The sequence below is a fragment of the Salmo salar genome, chromosome ssa11 (assembly GCF_905237065.1).
Source record: "Salmo salar chromosome ssa11, Ssal_v3.1, whole genome shotgun sequence".
Lineage (NCBI taxonomy): Eukaryota > Metazoa > Chordata > Actinopteri > Salmoniformes > Salmonidae > Salmo > Salmo salar.
Genome location: NC_059452.1, coordinates 49,064,687 through 49,078,115, shown reverse-complemented (window position 1 = coordinate 49,078,115; position 13,429 = coordinate 49,064,687). Strand labels below are relative to the sequence as shown.

General features: G+C 41.3%; 1 protein-coding gene across 16 annotated transcripts in view; it reads left to right on the top strand.

Annotated features, from left to right (window-relative positions):
* Nucleotides 1–13,429, top strand: part of LOC106576577 (probable E3 ubiquitin-protein ligase HERC1) — a 196,604-nt gene that overhangs the window by 14,660 nt on the left and 168,515 nt on the right. For all 16 annotated transcript variants that reach the window (XM_045689728.1, XM_045689732.1, XM_045689736.1 and 13 more), the window contains exons 6-11: nt 4,161–4,472; nt 5,577–5,673; nt 7,919–8,062; nt 8,306–8,433; nt 10,668–10,812; nt 12,844–13,015. In XM_045689728.1, coding sequence (XP_045545684.1) covers nt 4,161–4,472; nt 5,577–5,673; nt 7,919–8,062; nt 8,306–8,433; nt 10,668–10,812; nt 12,844–13,015 — 998 coding nt within the window. The remainder of the gene's footprint in view (nt 1–4,160; nt 4,473–5,576; nt 5,674–7,918; nt 8,063–8,305; nt 8,434–10,667; nt 10,813–12,843; nt 13,016–13,429) is intronic.

Below are 13,429 nucleotides of genomic sequence, written 5' to 3'. Positions count from 1 at the left end.
GCTCTGAAATAGTTAAAATACATGGAAGGGCTCGGGGGGGCCCAGAGGTTTGACAACCACTGGTTTATAAGGAAAGCTGATTCCCCTCAGTATTAAGTCTCTTGAGAAGTTAGCTAGTGTAGCCTAGTTCTGAAAGGAGACAGAACTCATTGGAGCATGAAGAGTGGCTTTCATGGATTAAAAATTAGAGGTGCTTCCTATCTTCTGTTTCCAAATCATGGTCGGTTATTGAAATATTAAATTAAGCTTTGGCGGTATTCGGATTGTCATACCTTCAAGCCGACCTTGTGCCATACCGGGATATTCGGTAATACGAGGATATTCGGTAATACCGGCAATGAACACAATGGGCACAATTTTCAAACACCACTGAGCTTCTGTAATCCGAAGGTTAGCAATGCTAACAAGTACATTTAAAATCCCATAGATAATGTTAACCAAATGCTAACGAGCGCATTGCGAACATTTTAAACAGTATCTGACATAGACAATTTTCAGGACAGACATCCTGGCTCATAAAGTTACGCAAAAATGCTACTCACAGTTTGCTGCACGCACAAAACAAATATTAGACAGAAATGTGATGTTCAAAGCATGTGATGTTCAAAACTAGCATTCCCACCCAAAACTTCTGGTGAATTTACTAAATTACTCATGATAAACGTTGACAAAATACATAATTATTTTAAGAATTATAGATACAGAACTCCTTTATGCAATCGCTATGTCAGATTTTAAAATAGCTTTTCGGCGAAAGCACATTTTGCAATATTCTGAGTACATAGCTCAACCATCACAGGCTAGCTATTCAGACACCCGCCAAGTTCGGGGCTCACTAAACTCAGAATTAGTATTAGAAAAATTGGATTACCTTTGCTGTTCTTCGTCAGAATGCACTCCCAGGACTGCTACTTCCACAACAAATGTTGTTTTGTTCCAAATAATCCATAGTTATGTGCAAATACCTCCGTTTTGTTCGTGCGTTCAGGTCACTATCCAAAGGGTAACGCGCGAGCGCATTTCGAGACCAAAAATTCTAAATGTTCCTTTACCGTACTTAGAAGCATGTCAAACGCTGTTTAAAATCAATTTTTATGCAATCTTTCTCGTAAAATAGCGATAATATTCCAACCGGACAGTGCTGTATTCATTCAAAAAGGAAGAGAAAAAATGGCGAGGTCTCGTGAATGCGCATCTCCAATCTCTCTGTCACCAGGCAGTCCACTGACAAACTGCTACCATACTCTGCCCAGAGACCGGAGACGTGTCAATCCGGTTTCTGAAGGCTTTAGAGAGCCAATGGAAGCCTTAGAAAGTGTCACGTAACAGCACAGATACTGTAATTTCGATAGAGATGCAACAGAAGGACTATATTCACAGACAGGCCACTTCCTGCTTGGAATCTTCTCATGTTTTTGCCTGCCATATGAGTTCTGTTATACTCACAGACAACATTCAAACAGTTTTAGAAACTTCAGAGTGTTTTCTATCCAAATCTACTAATAATATGCATATTCTCGTTTCTGGGCAAGAGTAGTGACCAGTTTAAATCGGGTACGTTTTTTCATCCGGCCGTGAAAATACTGCCCCCTATAGTGAAGAGGTTATACTGTACTATCGGTATACCGTCTAAGCCTATATTGAATGTCTTAAACCAGTGTTCCTTAATGCTGGTCCTGGGACCCAAAGGGGTGAACATTTACATGTTCTGCCCTAGGACTACACACACAATTCCACTAATCAAAGGGTTGATGCTGGGTTGATTAGTGAAATCAGGTGTGTAGTGTTTTAATAAACTATGAAGTGCATCTTTTGGGTCCCCGGGACCAGGATTAAGAAACAATAGAAGAACCCTTGTCCATCAGAATGACCTTTAACCCCTAGAACCCAGCACCCAGTCCAAGGGGACTTTAGTTAAAACATTCCTGAGGAAAAAAGTGACACTCCAGTCAGTTATTGTTGTCCTATAGTTCCATGGTTAAGGAAAACTGTGATTCCCTGAACACTCCAATCAAAAGTTAGGCTGCGTTAATAATCAATGTTTAAAAATGACTTAGGTGATTCCCATAAGCCAGTTATTGTTATGCCAGGGTTAAGGAAAACTGTGATTCCCATAAGCCAGTTATTGTTATCCCAGGGTTAAGGAAAACTGTGATTCCCATAAGCCAGTTATTGTTATCCCAGGGTTAACCTGTTGGGGCTAGGGGGCAGTATTTGCACGGCTGGATAAAAAAATGTACCTGATTTAATCTGGTTACTAATCCTACCCAGTAACTAGAATATGCATATACTTATTATATATGGATAGAAAACACCCTAAAGTTTCTAAAACTGTTTGAATGGTGTCTGTGAGTATAACAGAACTCATTTGGCAGGCAAAACCCTGAGACATTTTCTGACAGGAAGTGGATACCTGATGTGTTGTATTACCTTTAAACCTATGCCATTGAAAAACACAGGGGCTGAGGAATATTTTGGCACTTCCTATTGCTTCCACTAGATGTCACCAGCCTTTACAAAGTGTTTTGAGTCTTCAGGAGGGAGATCTGACCGAACAAGAGCCATGGAACGATGATGGCCCATTAGACACCTGGCGCGCGAGTTCATGTTGGGTACCCTCGTTCCAATACGTTATAAAAGAGAATGCATTCATCCACCTTGAATAATATTCATGTTCTAGTTAAAAAAGGCCCTAATGATTTATGCTATACAACGTTTGACATGTTTGAACGAACGTAAATATATTTTTTCCCCTCGTTCATGAAGTGAAGTCCGGCGGGCTTAGATCATGTGCTAACAAGACGGAGATTTTTGGACATAAATGATGAGCTTTTTTGAACAAAACTACATTCGTTATGGACCTGTGATACCTGGAAGTGACATCTGATGAAGAGAATCAAAGGTAATGGATTATTTACATAGTATTTTCGATTTTAGATCTCCCCAACATGGCGGCTAGTCTGTATCGCAACGCGTATTTTTCTGGGCGCAGTGCTCAGATTATTGCAAAGTGTGATTTCCCAGTAAGGTTATTTTTAAATCTGGCAAGTTGATTGCGTTCAAGAGATGTAAATCTATAATTCTTTAAATGACAATATAATATTTTACCAATGTTTTCTAATTTTAATTATTTAATTTGTGGTGCTGACTTGACTGCCGGTTATTGAAGGGAAACGATTTCCTGAACATCAACGCCACAGTAAAACGCTGTTTTTGGATATAAATATGAACTTGATAGAACTAAAAATGCATGCATTGTCTAACACAATGTCCTAGGAGTGTCATCTGTTGGAGATTGTAAAAGGTTAGTGCATCATTTTAGCTGATTTATGGTTTTGGTGACGCCTGTCTTTGAATTGGCACAACATTACACACAACTCTTGTAAATGTACTGTCCTAACATACTCTAAATTTATGCTTTCGCCGTAAAACCTTTTTGAAATCGTAAAACGTGGTTAGATTAAGGAGATGTTTATCTTTCAAAGGGTGTAAAATAGTTGTATGTTTGAAAAATTTGAATTTTGACATTTATTTGGATTCAAATTTGCCGCTCTTGAAATGCACCTGCTGTTGATAGAGTGCACCACGGGTGGGACGCTTGCGTCCCACCTAGCCCATAGAGGTTAAGGAAAACTGTGATTCCCATAAGCCAGTTATTGTTATCCCAGGGTTAAGGAAAACTGTGATTCCCATAAGCCAGTTATTGTTATCCCAGGGTTAAGGAAAACTGTGATTCCCATAAGCCAATTATTGTAATCCCAGGGTTAAGGAAAACTGTGATTCCCATAAGCCAGTTATTGTAATCCCAGGGTTAAGGAAAACTGTGATTCCCATAAACCAGTTATTGTAATCCCAGGGTTAAGGAAAACTGTGATTCCCATAAGCCAGTTATTGTAATCCCAGGGTTAAGGAAAACTGTGATTCCCATAAGCCAGTTATTGTAATCCCAGGGTTAAGGAAAACTGTGATTCCCATAAGCCAGTTATTGTAATCCCAGGGTTAAGGAAACCTGTGATTCCCAGAAACTGTTTGAGCACCTGGTCATAAAAGTGATGTTTAAAAGAGAAAAGTGTCCTGACTGGAGCAGAAATCTTCACAGATTGTTAGGAAATGCCCATTGAAAGTGTGAATCCTAAACCCTGTGCTTGTCTCTCTATCAGATTGAGGCAGGCCAATATTGCACCTTCGTCATCTCTTCAGACGGCTCTGTCAGAGCCTGTGGTAAAGGCAGCTACGGCAGATTGGGTCTGGGAGACTCCAACAACCAATCAACTCTCAAGAAGCTGACCTTTGAACCTCACCGTGCCATCAAAAAGGTGACGTCTTCGAAGGGTTCGGACGGACACACACTGGCCTTCACCACAGAGGGAGAGGTGTTCAGTTGGGGAGACGGGGACTACGGAAAGTTGGGGCATGGGAACAGCTCCACACAGAAGTACCCCAAACTCATCCAGGGACCTCTGCAGGGAAAGGTAGGACTAGACCACCACAGCCCCTAGACCACCACAGCCCCCAGACCACCACAGCCCCCAGACCACCACAGACCACCCCAGACCACCACAGCCCACAGACCACCGCAGCCCCCAGACCACCGCAGCCCCAGACCACCACAGCCCCCAGACCACCACAGCCCACCACAGCCCCCAGACCACCACAGCCCCCAGACCACCACAGCCCCCAGACCACCACAGCCCACCACAGCCCACCACAGCCCCCAGACCACCACAGCCCCCAGACCACCACAGCCCCAGACCACCACAGCCCCCAGACCACCACAGCCCCCAGACCACCACAGACCACCACAGCCCCCAGACCACCTCCGACCACCACAGCCCCTAGACCACCACAGCCACTAGACCACCACAGCCCCCAGACCACCACAGCCCCCAGACCACCACAGCCCCTAGACCACCACAGCCCCCAGACCACCACAGTAAGCAACTGTTGTTTGTGATGACTTGTTAGAGAGAACTCAGTGAAAACAAAGTGTTGCTTTACCAATAGAGATGTGTTGAGTGTTATGTAAGGGCTGTAATCCACGAGGGACTATGTGTTCTATAGGAAATAATGAACGACGTGGGAAGGTGGGTTCCACGTTAGTCCATGGAGTCACATTATCTTCCAGAGAACACATTAGAGCCCCTCGTTGATTACATCCCTTTTATAACCAAGGCTATAATTTAACACGTTTACAGGTAGAAATGTGTTCAACAGACACTGAAGCAGTGGGCAAATTTACATTAGTTACCATGGTAACCAAACAAACAGACTTGTTAGCTTAGCTAACCAAACCATCAGTCCTAGTTTTGTTATTATGAAAATATAATTCAACACTGCCAATAATTCCACTTTTGCTTTCAAAAGCAGCTGGAACGTGTAAGAATGAACTATAGTCATTTAATTATCCTGGGCGTTTATAGGGAAATAATACATGCTCTCGAAAAGCCCTTCCATCAGAAACGGGTTTTCAACAATGCCATGGTATAATAATGTGTGATTTCATTAAACAGGTGTGTTTTAGTGTGCTCCATTTGTCCTCATGTCTCCATCCTGAATCCTGAATGTTGTTGGGCCAGGTGGTGGTGTGTGTATCTGCGGGCTACCGACACAGTGCAGCGGTCAGTGAGGATGGAGAGCTCTACACATGGGGTGAAGGAGACTTCGGGAGATTAGGTAAATATCACTATATCACTATAATATCACTGAACATTATCATCACTCTGAACATTATCATCACTCTGAACATTATTACCACTCTGAACATTATTAACACTGAACATTATTAACACTGAACATTATTACCACTCTGAACATTATTAACACTGAACATTATTAACACTGAACATTATTAACACTGAACATTATTAGCACTCTGAACATTATCAGCACTCTGAACATTATCAGCACTCTGAACATTATCAGCACTCTGAACATTATTACCACTCTGAACATTATTACCACTCTGAACATTATTAACACTGAACATTATTAACACTGAACATTATTACCACTCTGAACATTATTAACACTGAACATTATTAACACTGAACATTATCAGCACTCTGAACATTATCAGCACTCTGAACATTATCAGCACTCTGAACATTATTAACACTGAACATTATGAACATTATGAACACTGAACTTTATGAACACTGAACTTTATGAACACTGAACTTTATTAACACTGAACACTATTAACTCTGAACATTATGAACACTGAACATTATTAACACTGAACATTATGAACATTATTAACACTGAACATTATGAACATTATTAACACTGAACATTATTAACACTGAACATTATGAACATTATTAACACTGAACACTATGAACATTATTAACACTCTGAACATTATTAACACTGAACACTATTAACTCTGAACATTATTAACACTGAACATTATGAACATTATGAACACTGAACATTATTAACACTGAACATTATTAACATTATTATCACTGAACTTTATGAACATTATTAACACTGAAAATTATTAACACTGAACATTATTAACACTGAACATTATGAACATTATTATTACTGAACATTATGAACATTATTATTACTGAACATTATGAACATTATGAACACTGAACATTATGAACACTGAACATTATTAACACTGAACATTATTAACACTGAACATTATGAACATTATTATCACTGTACTTTATGAACATTATTAACACTGAACATTATTAACACTGAACATTATGAACTTTATTAACACTGAACTTTATTAACACTGAACATTATTAACACTGAACATTATGAACATTATTAACACTGAACATTATTAACATTATTAACACTGATCATTATGAACATTATTAACACTGAACATTATTAACACTGAACATTATTAACACTGAACATTATGAACATTATTATCACTGAACTTTATGAACATTATTAACACTGAACATTATTAACACTGAACATTATTACCACTGAACTTTATTACCACTGAACTTTATTACCACTGAACATTATTAACACTGAACATTATTATATTTCTCCTCTGTCTGGTTGGTAATATATTTCTCCTCTGTCTGGTTGATAATATATTTCTGGTTGATAATATATTTCTCCTCTGTCTGGTTGATATGTTGATAATATATTTCTCCTCTGTCTGGTTGATAATATATTTCTCCTCTGTCTGGTTGATAATATATTTCTCCTCTGTCTGGTTGATAATATATTTCTCCTCTGTCTGTTTGATAATATATTTCTGGTTGATAATATATTTCTCCTCTGTCTGGTTGATATGTTGATAATATATTTCTCCTCTGTCTGGTTGATAATATATTTCTCCTCTGTCTGGTTGATAATATATTTCTCCTCTGTCTGGTTGCTAATATATTTCTCCTCTGTCTGGTTGATAATATATTTCTCCTCTGTCTGGTTGATAATATATTTCTCCTCTGTCTGGTTGATAATATATTTCTCCTCTGTCTGGTTGCTAATATATTTCTCCTCTGTCTGGTTGATAATATATTTCTCCTCTGTCTGGTTGATAATATATTTCTCCTCTGTCTGGTTGATAATATATTTCTCCTCTGTCTGGTTGATAATATATTTCTCCTCTGTCTGGTTGATAATATATTTCTCCTCTGTCTGGTTGATAATATATTTCTCCTCTGTCTGGTTGATAATATATTTCTCCTCTGTCTGGTTGATAATATATTTCTCCTCTGTCTGGTTGATAATATATTTCTCCTCTGTCTGGTTGATATGTTGATAATATATTTCTCCTCTGTCTGGTTGATAATATATTTCTCCTCTGTCTGGTTGATATATTTCTCCTCTGTCTGGTTGATGATATATTTCTCCTCTGTCTGGTTGCTAATATATTTCTCCACTGTCTGGTGTCTTGACATATCTCTCCTCTCTGTGTTTTGGTGTGCAGGTCACGGAGACAGCAACAGCAGAAACATTCCTACTCTGGTTAAAGACATCAGCAACGTAGGAGAGGTATCTTGTGGGAGTTCTCACACCATAGCTTTGTCAAAAGATGGCCGCACCGTGTGGTCCTTCGGAGGGGGAGACAATGGTGGGTGAAGGCTCCGGACGCAAGACTGGAATCCATCGGATGTTTTCATGTTAACGTCATTATGTTTAAACTATCAATATAGCTCTAAATGTCGACATATATATGGAAATATAAAAGCCAATATAAATCAATAAATATAATGTATTGTGTAATTCTGTCTTCATATTGAAGAATGGGTTTTACGTCAATAATATGATTGGTAATATATCTGTAAATGTCTCTAAATGTGTAATTTGTCTGCAGGGAAACTGGGTCATGGAGATACAAACCGTGTCTATAAACCCAAAGTAGTGGAGGCCTTGCAGGGGATGTTCATAAGGAAAGTGTGTGCTGGAAGCCAGTCCTCCCTGGCCCTAACCTCCACTGGACAGGTACGACTGACTGTTTACTGACTGTTTTACACTTTACAAACGGGAGGGAGGAATCTGGAACATTTGCGACTTAATCTTTCAGGGAACTCATTTTCAGTTGTCTCTTGTAAAATAGTTTTTTTTTAACCTAAAGGGAGGGATGGTATCCTGGTTAAATACAACAACGACAGACGATGCCTTGGGGATAAAAACACTGGGTGTGGTTTGGGAGGTATAGCGGTTTGATCTTGGAATTCTGCTAGTCAACGATTCAAGGAATTCTTTCATTTGTGAATAGACAGAAGACTGTTTTGTTGATATAATCTCTCCCTGGTTGTTTGGAGTGTTGATGTTTTCACTTATATTATATTTCCAGTAGCAATGATCTCTGGTACTGTGTGTCTGGTCATAGTAAGAAACACAACTTCTGTTATTCACATTATGTTGCTCACTGTGTGACTGTAACCAGGATGTTAAAATAAGTACTTATCACAAGGTGTTTTTATATGTTTACATACAGTTCCCTTTAGTCCAACTGACAATACTATCAAAGATTTTTACAACTAAACCAAGATAGACCACAGCCTGTCGTTTCCAATGGGAACAAACGAGTCATAGTGGGCAGAACAAGCAAGGAGGTGGGCAGAGCCAATCACGAGATAGGGAGATTCTATTGGCTCATTCTATCATGCATCTGCATCATTATTTCCTTTAGCGCACACCTCCTCTGTAAAGTGCATTTGTGCAATAACTCAATTTGTGTTCCAGTCTACAAAACTTAGTCCACTCTGTTCATAACAGATTTTAGTTTTGGGAACAGAACTGTATTGACATCAAATGTTTAATCGATGAGAAAATGAGCAGAATGTCTGCCAAAATCCATCTTGTTCCATCTTCTCCCACTGCCAGCCAGTGGTCTTCCTGTCACTACCATAGTGAGTGGAAATGCCAAGCAGCTGCTTCACATTTATACATGCAGTGAAATATCTGTCTCATTGTTCTATTGATACTGTCTGCAAGTAACTTCCTGTTGCAATGTCAGGTTCCAGATATATTTGACATGGCAATAACCATAGGAGTTGGCAAGACTGTACAAACAGATCTGGGACCAGGCTACTTTATATATGCAGACCCTTTAATCCAGTTGTAGTAACTGGTCTTATGTTGTCCTGTGTTGTAGTAACTGGTCTTATGTTGTGTTGTAGTAACTGGTCCTGTGTTGTAGTAACTGGTCCTGTGTTGTAGTAACTGGTCCTGTGTTGTAGTAACTGGTCCTGTGTTGTAGTAACTGGTCCTGTGTTGTCCTGTGTTGTAGTAACTGGTCCTGTGTTGTAGTAACTGGTCCTGTGTTGTAGTAACTGGTCCTGTGTTGTCCTGTGTTGTAGTAACTGGTCCTGTGTTGTAGTAACTGGTCCTGTGTTGTAGTAACTGATCCTGTGTTGTCCTGTGTTGTAGTAACTGGTCCTGTGTTGTAGTAACTGGTCCTGTGTTGTAGTAACTGGTCCTGTGTTGTCCTGTGTTGTAGTAACTGGTCCTGTGTTGTAGTAACTGGTCCTGTGTTGTCCTGTGTTGTAGTAACTGGTCCTGTGTTGTAGTAACTGGTCTTGTGTTGTCCTGTGTTGTAGTAACTGGTCCTGTGTTGTCCTGTGTTGTAGTAACTGGTCTTATGTTGTCCTGTGTTGTAGTAACTGGTCCTGTGTTGTAGTAACTGGTTCTGTGTTGTCCTGTGTTGTAGTAACTGGTCCTGTGTTGTAGTAACTGGTTCTGTGTTGTCCTGTGTTGTAGTAACTGGTCCTGTGTTGTCCTGTGTTGTAGTAACTGGTCCTGTGTTGTAGTAACTGATCCTATGTTGTCCTGTGTTGTAGTAACTGGTCCTGTGTTGTAGTAACTGGTCCTGTGTTGTCCTGTGTTGTAGTAACTGGTCCTGTGTTGTAGTAACTGGTCCTATGTTGTCCTGTGTTGTAGTAACTGGTCCTGTGTTGTAGTAACTGGTCCTGTGTTGTAGTAACTGGTCCTATGTTGTCCTGTGTTGTAGTAACTGGTCCTGTGTTGTCCTGTGTTGTAGTAACTGGTCCTGTGTTGTAGTAACTGGTTCTGTGTTGTCCTGTGTTGTAGTAACTGGTCCTATGTTGTCCTGTGTTGTAGTAACTGGTCCTGTGTTGTCCTGTGTTGTAGTAACTGGTCCTGTGTTGTCCTGTGTTGTAGTAACTGGTCCTGTGTTGTAGTAACTGGTCCTGTGTTGTCCTGTGTTCCAGGTGTATGCCTGGGGCTGCGGGGCCTGCCTGGGCTGTGGCTCCTCTGAAGCCACTGCTCTGAGACCCAAGCTGGTTGAGGAGTTGACAGCGACCAGGGTGGTAGACCTGTCCATAGGAGACAGCCACTGTCTAGCTCTCTCACACGGTAAAACAAGCCTTTTAAAAAAAAGATGATTATTTGAAATCTATGATGTAAGTATTTTGCATGTTTATTGTTTAGAGTGAGACAGAGGTGGAAGGTAGTAGAGAGAGTGCTGAAAGAGAGAGCCAGTAGCTTAGACCACTAGACCACCCCAGGCAATATAGGGTTATTTATTAAGGATTTGTCCAGTTTATTGGACAGAGACAGTGCAGAGAGACAGGAAAGGATTTGTCCAGTTTATTGGACAAAGACAGGAATAGATTTGTTCAGTTTATTGGACAGAGACAGACAGACAGGAAAGGATTTGTCCAGTTTATTGGACAGAGACAGTGCAGAGAGACGGGAAAGGATTTGTCCAGTTTATTGGACAGAGACGGTGCAGAGAGACAGGAAAGGATTTGTCCAGTTTATTGGACAGAGACAGGAATAGATTTGTCCTGTTTATTGGACAGAGACCGGGAGACAGGAAAGGATTTGTCCAGTTTATTGGACAGAGACCGGGAGACAGGAAAGGATTTGTCCAGTTTATTGGACAGAGACAGTACAGAGAGACAGGACAATAAGGAGGATAGTTTACTAGACAGACGAGGGCTGGATTCTAACCAACGTCAGCACAGGCAGGCAGCAGCAGTAACCTCCAGCCCAGGCCACAGTAAAACAGCAGCAGTAACCACCAGCCCAGCCCAGGACACAGTAAAACAGCAGCCTTTAACCACCAGCCCAGGCCACAGTAAAACAGCAGCAGTAACCACCAGCCCAGGACACAGTAAAACAGCAGCCTTTAACCACCAGCCCAGGCCACAGTAAAACAGCAGCAGTAACCACCAGCCCAGGCCACAGTAAAACAGCAGCAGTAACCACCAGCCCAGGACACAGTAAAACAGCAGCCTTTAACCACCAGTCCAGGCCACAGTAAAACAGCAGCAGTAACCACCAGCCCAGGCCACAGTAAAACAGCAGCAGTAACCACCAGCCCAGGACACAGTAAAACAGCAGCCTTTAACCACCAGCCCAGGCCACAGTAAAACAGCAGCAGTAACCACCAGCCCAGGCCACAGTAAAACAGCAGCAGTAACCACCAGCCCAGGACACAGTAAAACAGCAGCCTTTAACCACCAGCCCAGGCCACAGTAAAACAGCAGCAGTAACCACCAGCCCAGGCCACAGTAAAACAGCAGCAGTAACCACCAGCCCAGGCCACAGTAAAACAGCAGCAGTAACCACCAGCCCAGGACACAGTAAAACAGCAGCAGTAACCACCAGCCCAGGACACAGTAAAACAGCAGCAGTAACCACCAGCCCAGGCCAGGCCACAGTAAAACAGCAGCAGTAACCACCATCCCAGGACACAGTAAAACAGCAGCCTTTAACCACCAGCCCAGGCCACAGTAAAACAGCAGCAGTAACCACCAGCCCAGGCCACAGTAAAACAGCAGCAGTAACCACCAGCCCAGGACACAGTAAAACAGCAGCCTTTAACCACCAGTTAAACACAGTACCAGGAGAGAGCTAGATATGGGCTAGTATTGACTTATCCTGTTTCAACTGTTTACTAGAGATTCTCTTGTTTATCTGTGAAGTTCAAACAGGATAAGTCACATATTCTCTTGTTTCTAAAAGGGGAGATTCTTATGACCCCATACAATGCAAGTACACATTTCACCACTTCTTAATCTCACTTTTTCATTTCACTTCTTAGTCTCACTACTTAATCTCACTTTTTAATTTCACTTCTTAGACTCACTTCTTAATGGGCTGGCAGATAGACTAGTGGTTAGAGCGTTGGACTAGTAACCGAAAGGTTGCAAGATCGAATCCCTGAGCTGACAAGGTAAAAATCTGTCGTTCTGCCCCTGAACGAGGCAGTTAACCCTAGGCCGTCATTGAAAATAAGAATTTATTCTTAACTGACTAGTTAAATAAAGATAAAATAAATAATCTCACATCATAACATCCCAAGATGTTCCTATGATGGATGATTAAATCAACTGATATCTATTTTCCCTCTCATCTCTCTCTCTCTCCTCCACCTAGACAATGAGGTGTATGCGTGGGGTAACAACTCCATGGGTCAGTGTGGCCAGGGTAACTCTACTGGTCCCATCACCAAGCCTAAGAAGGTGGTTGGTCTGGACGGTGTGGTCATCCAACAGATCTCAGCTGGTACCTCCCACAGCCTGGCATGGACCGCTCTGCCCAGGGACAGGTTGGTCCTGCTACCGGAACGCATAGAAATATAGCATGTAGAAGAGACATGATGCCCAGGGACAGGTCAGTATAGAAATATAGCATGTAGAAGAGACATGATGCCCAGGGACAGGTCAGTATAGAATAATAGCATGTAGAAGAGACATGATGCCCAGGGACAGGTCAGTATATAAATATACTATTTAGAAGAGACACGATGCCCAGGGACAGGTCAGTATATAAATATACTATTTAGAAGAGACACGATGCCCAGGGACAGGTCAGTATATAAATATACTATTTAGAAGAGACACGATGCCCAGGGACAGGTCAGTATATAAATATACTATTTAGAAGAGACACGATGCCCAGGGACAGGTCAGTATATAAATATACTATTTAGAAGAGACACGATGCCCAGGGACAGGTCAGT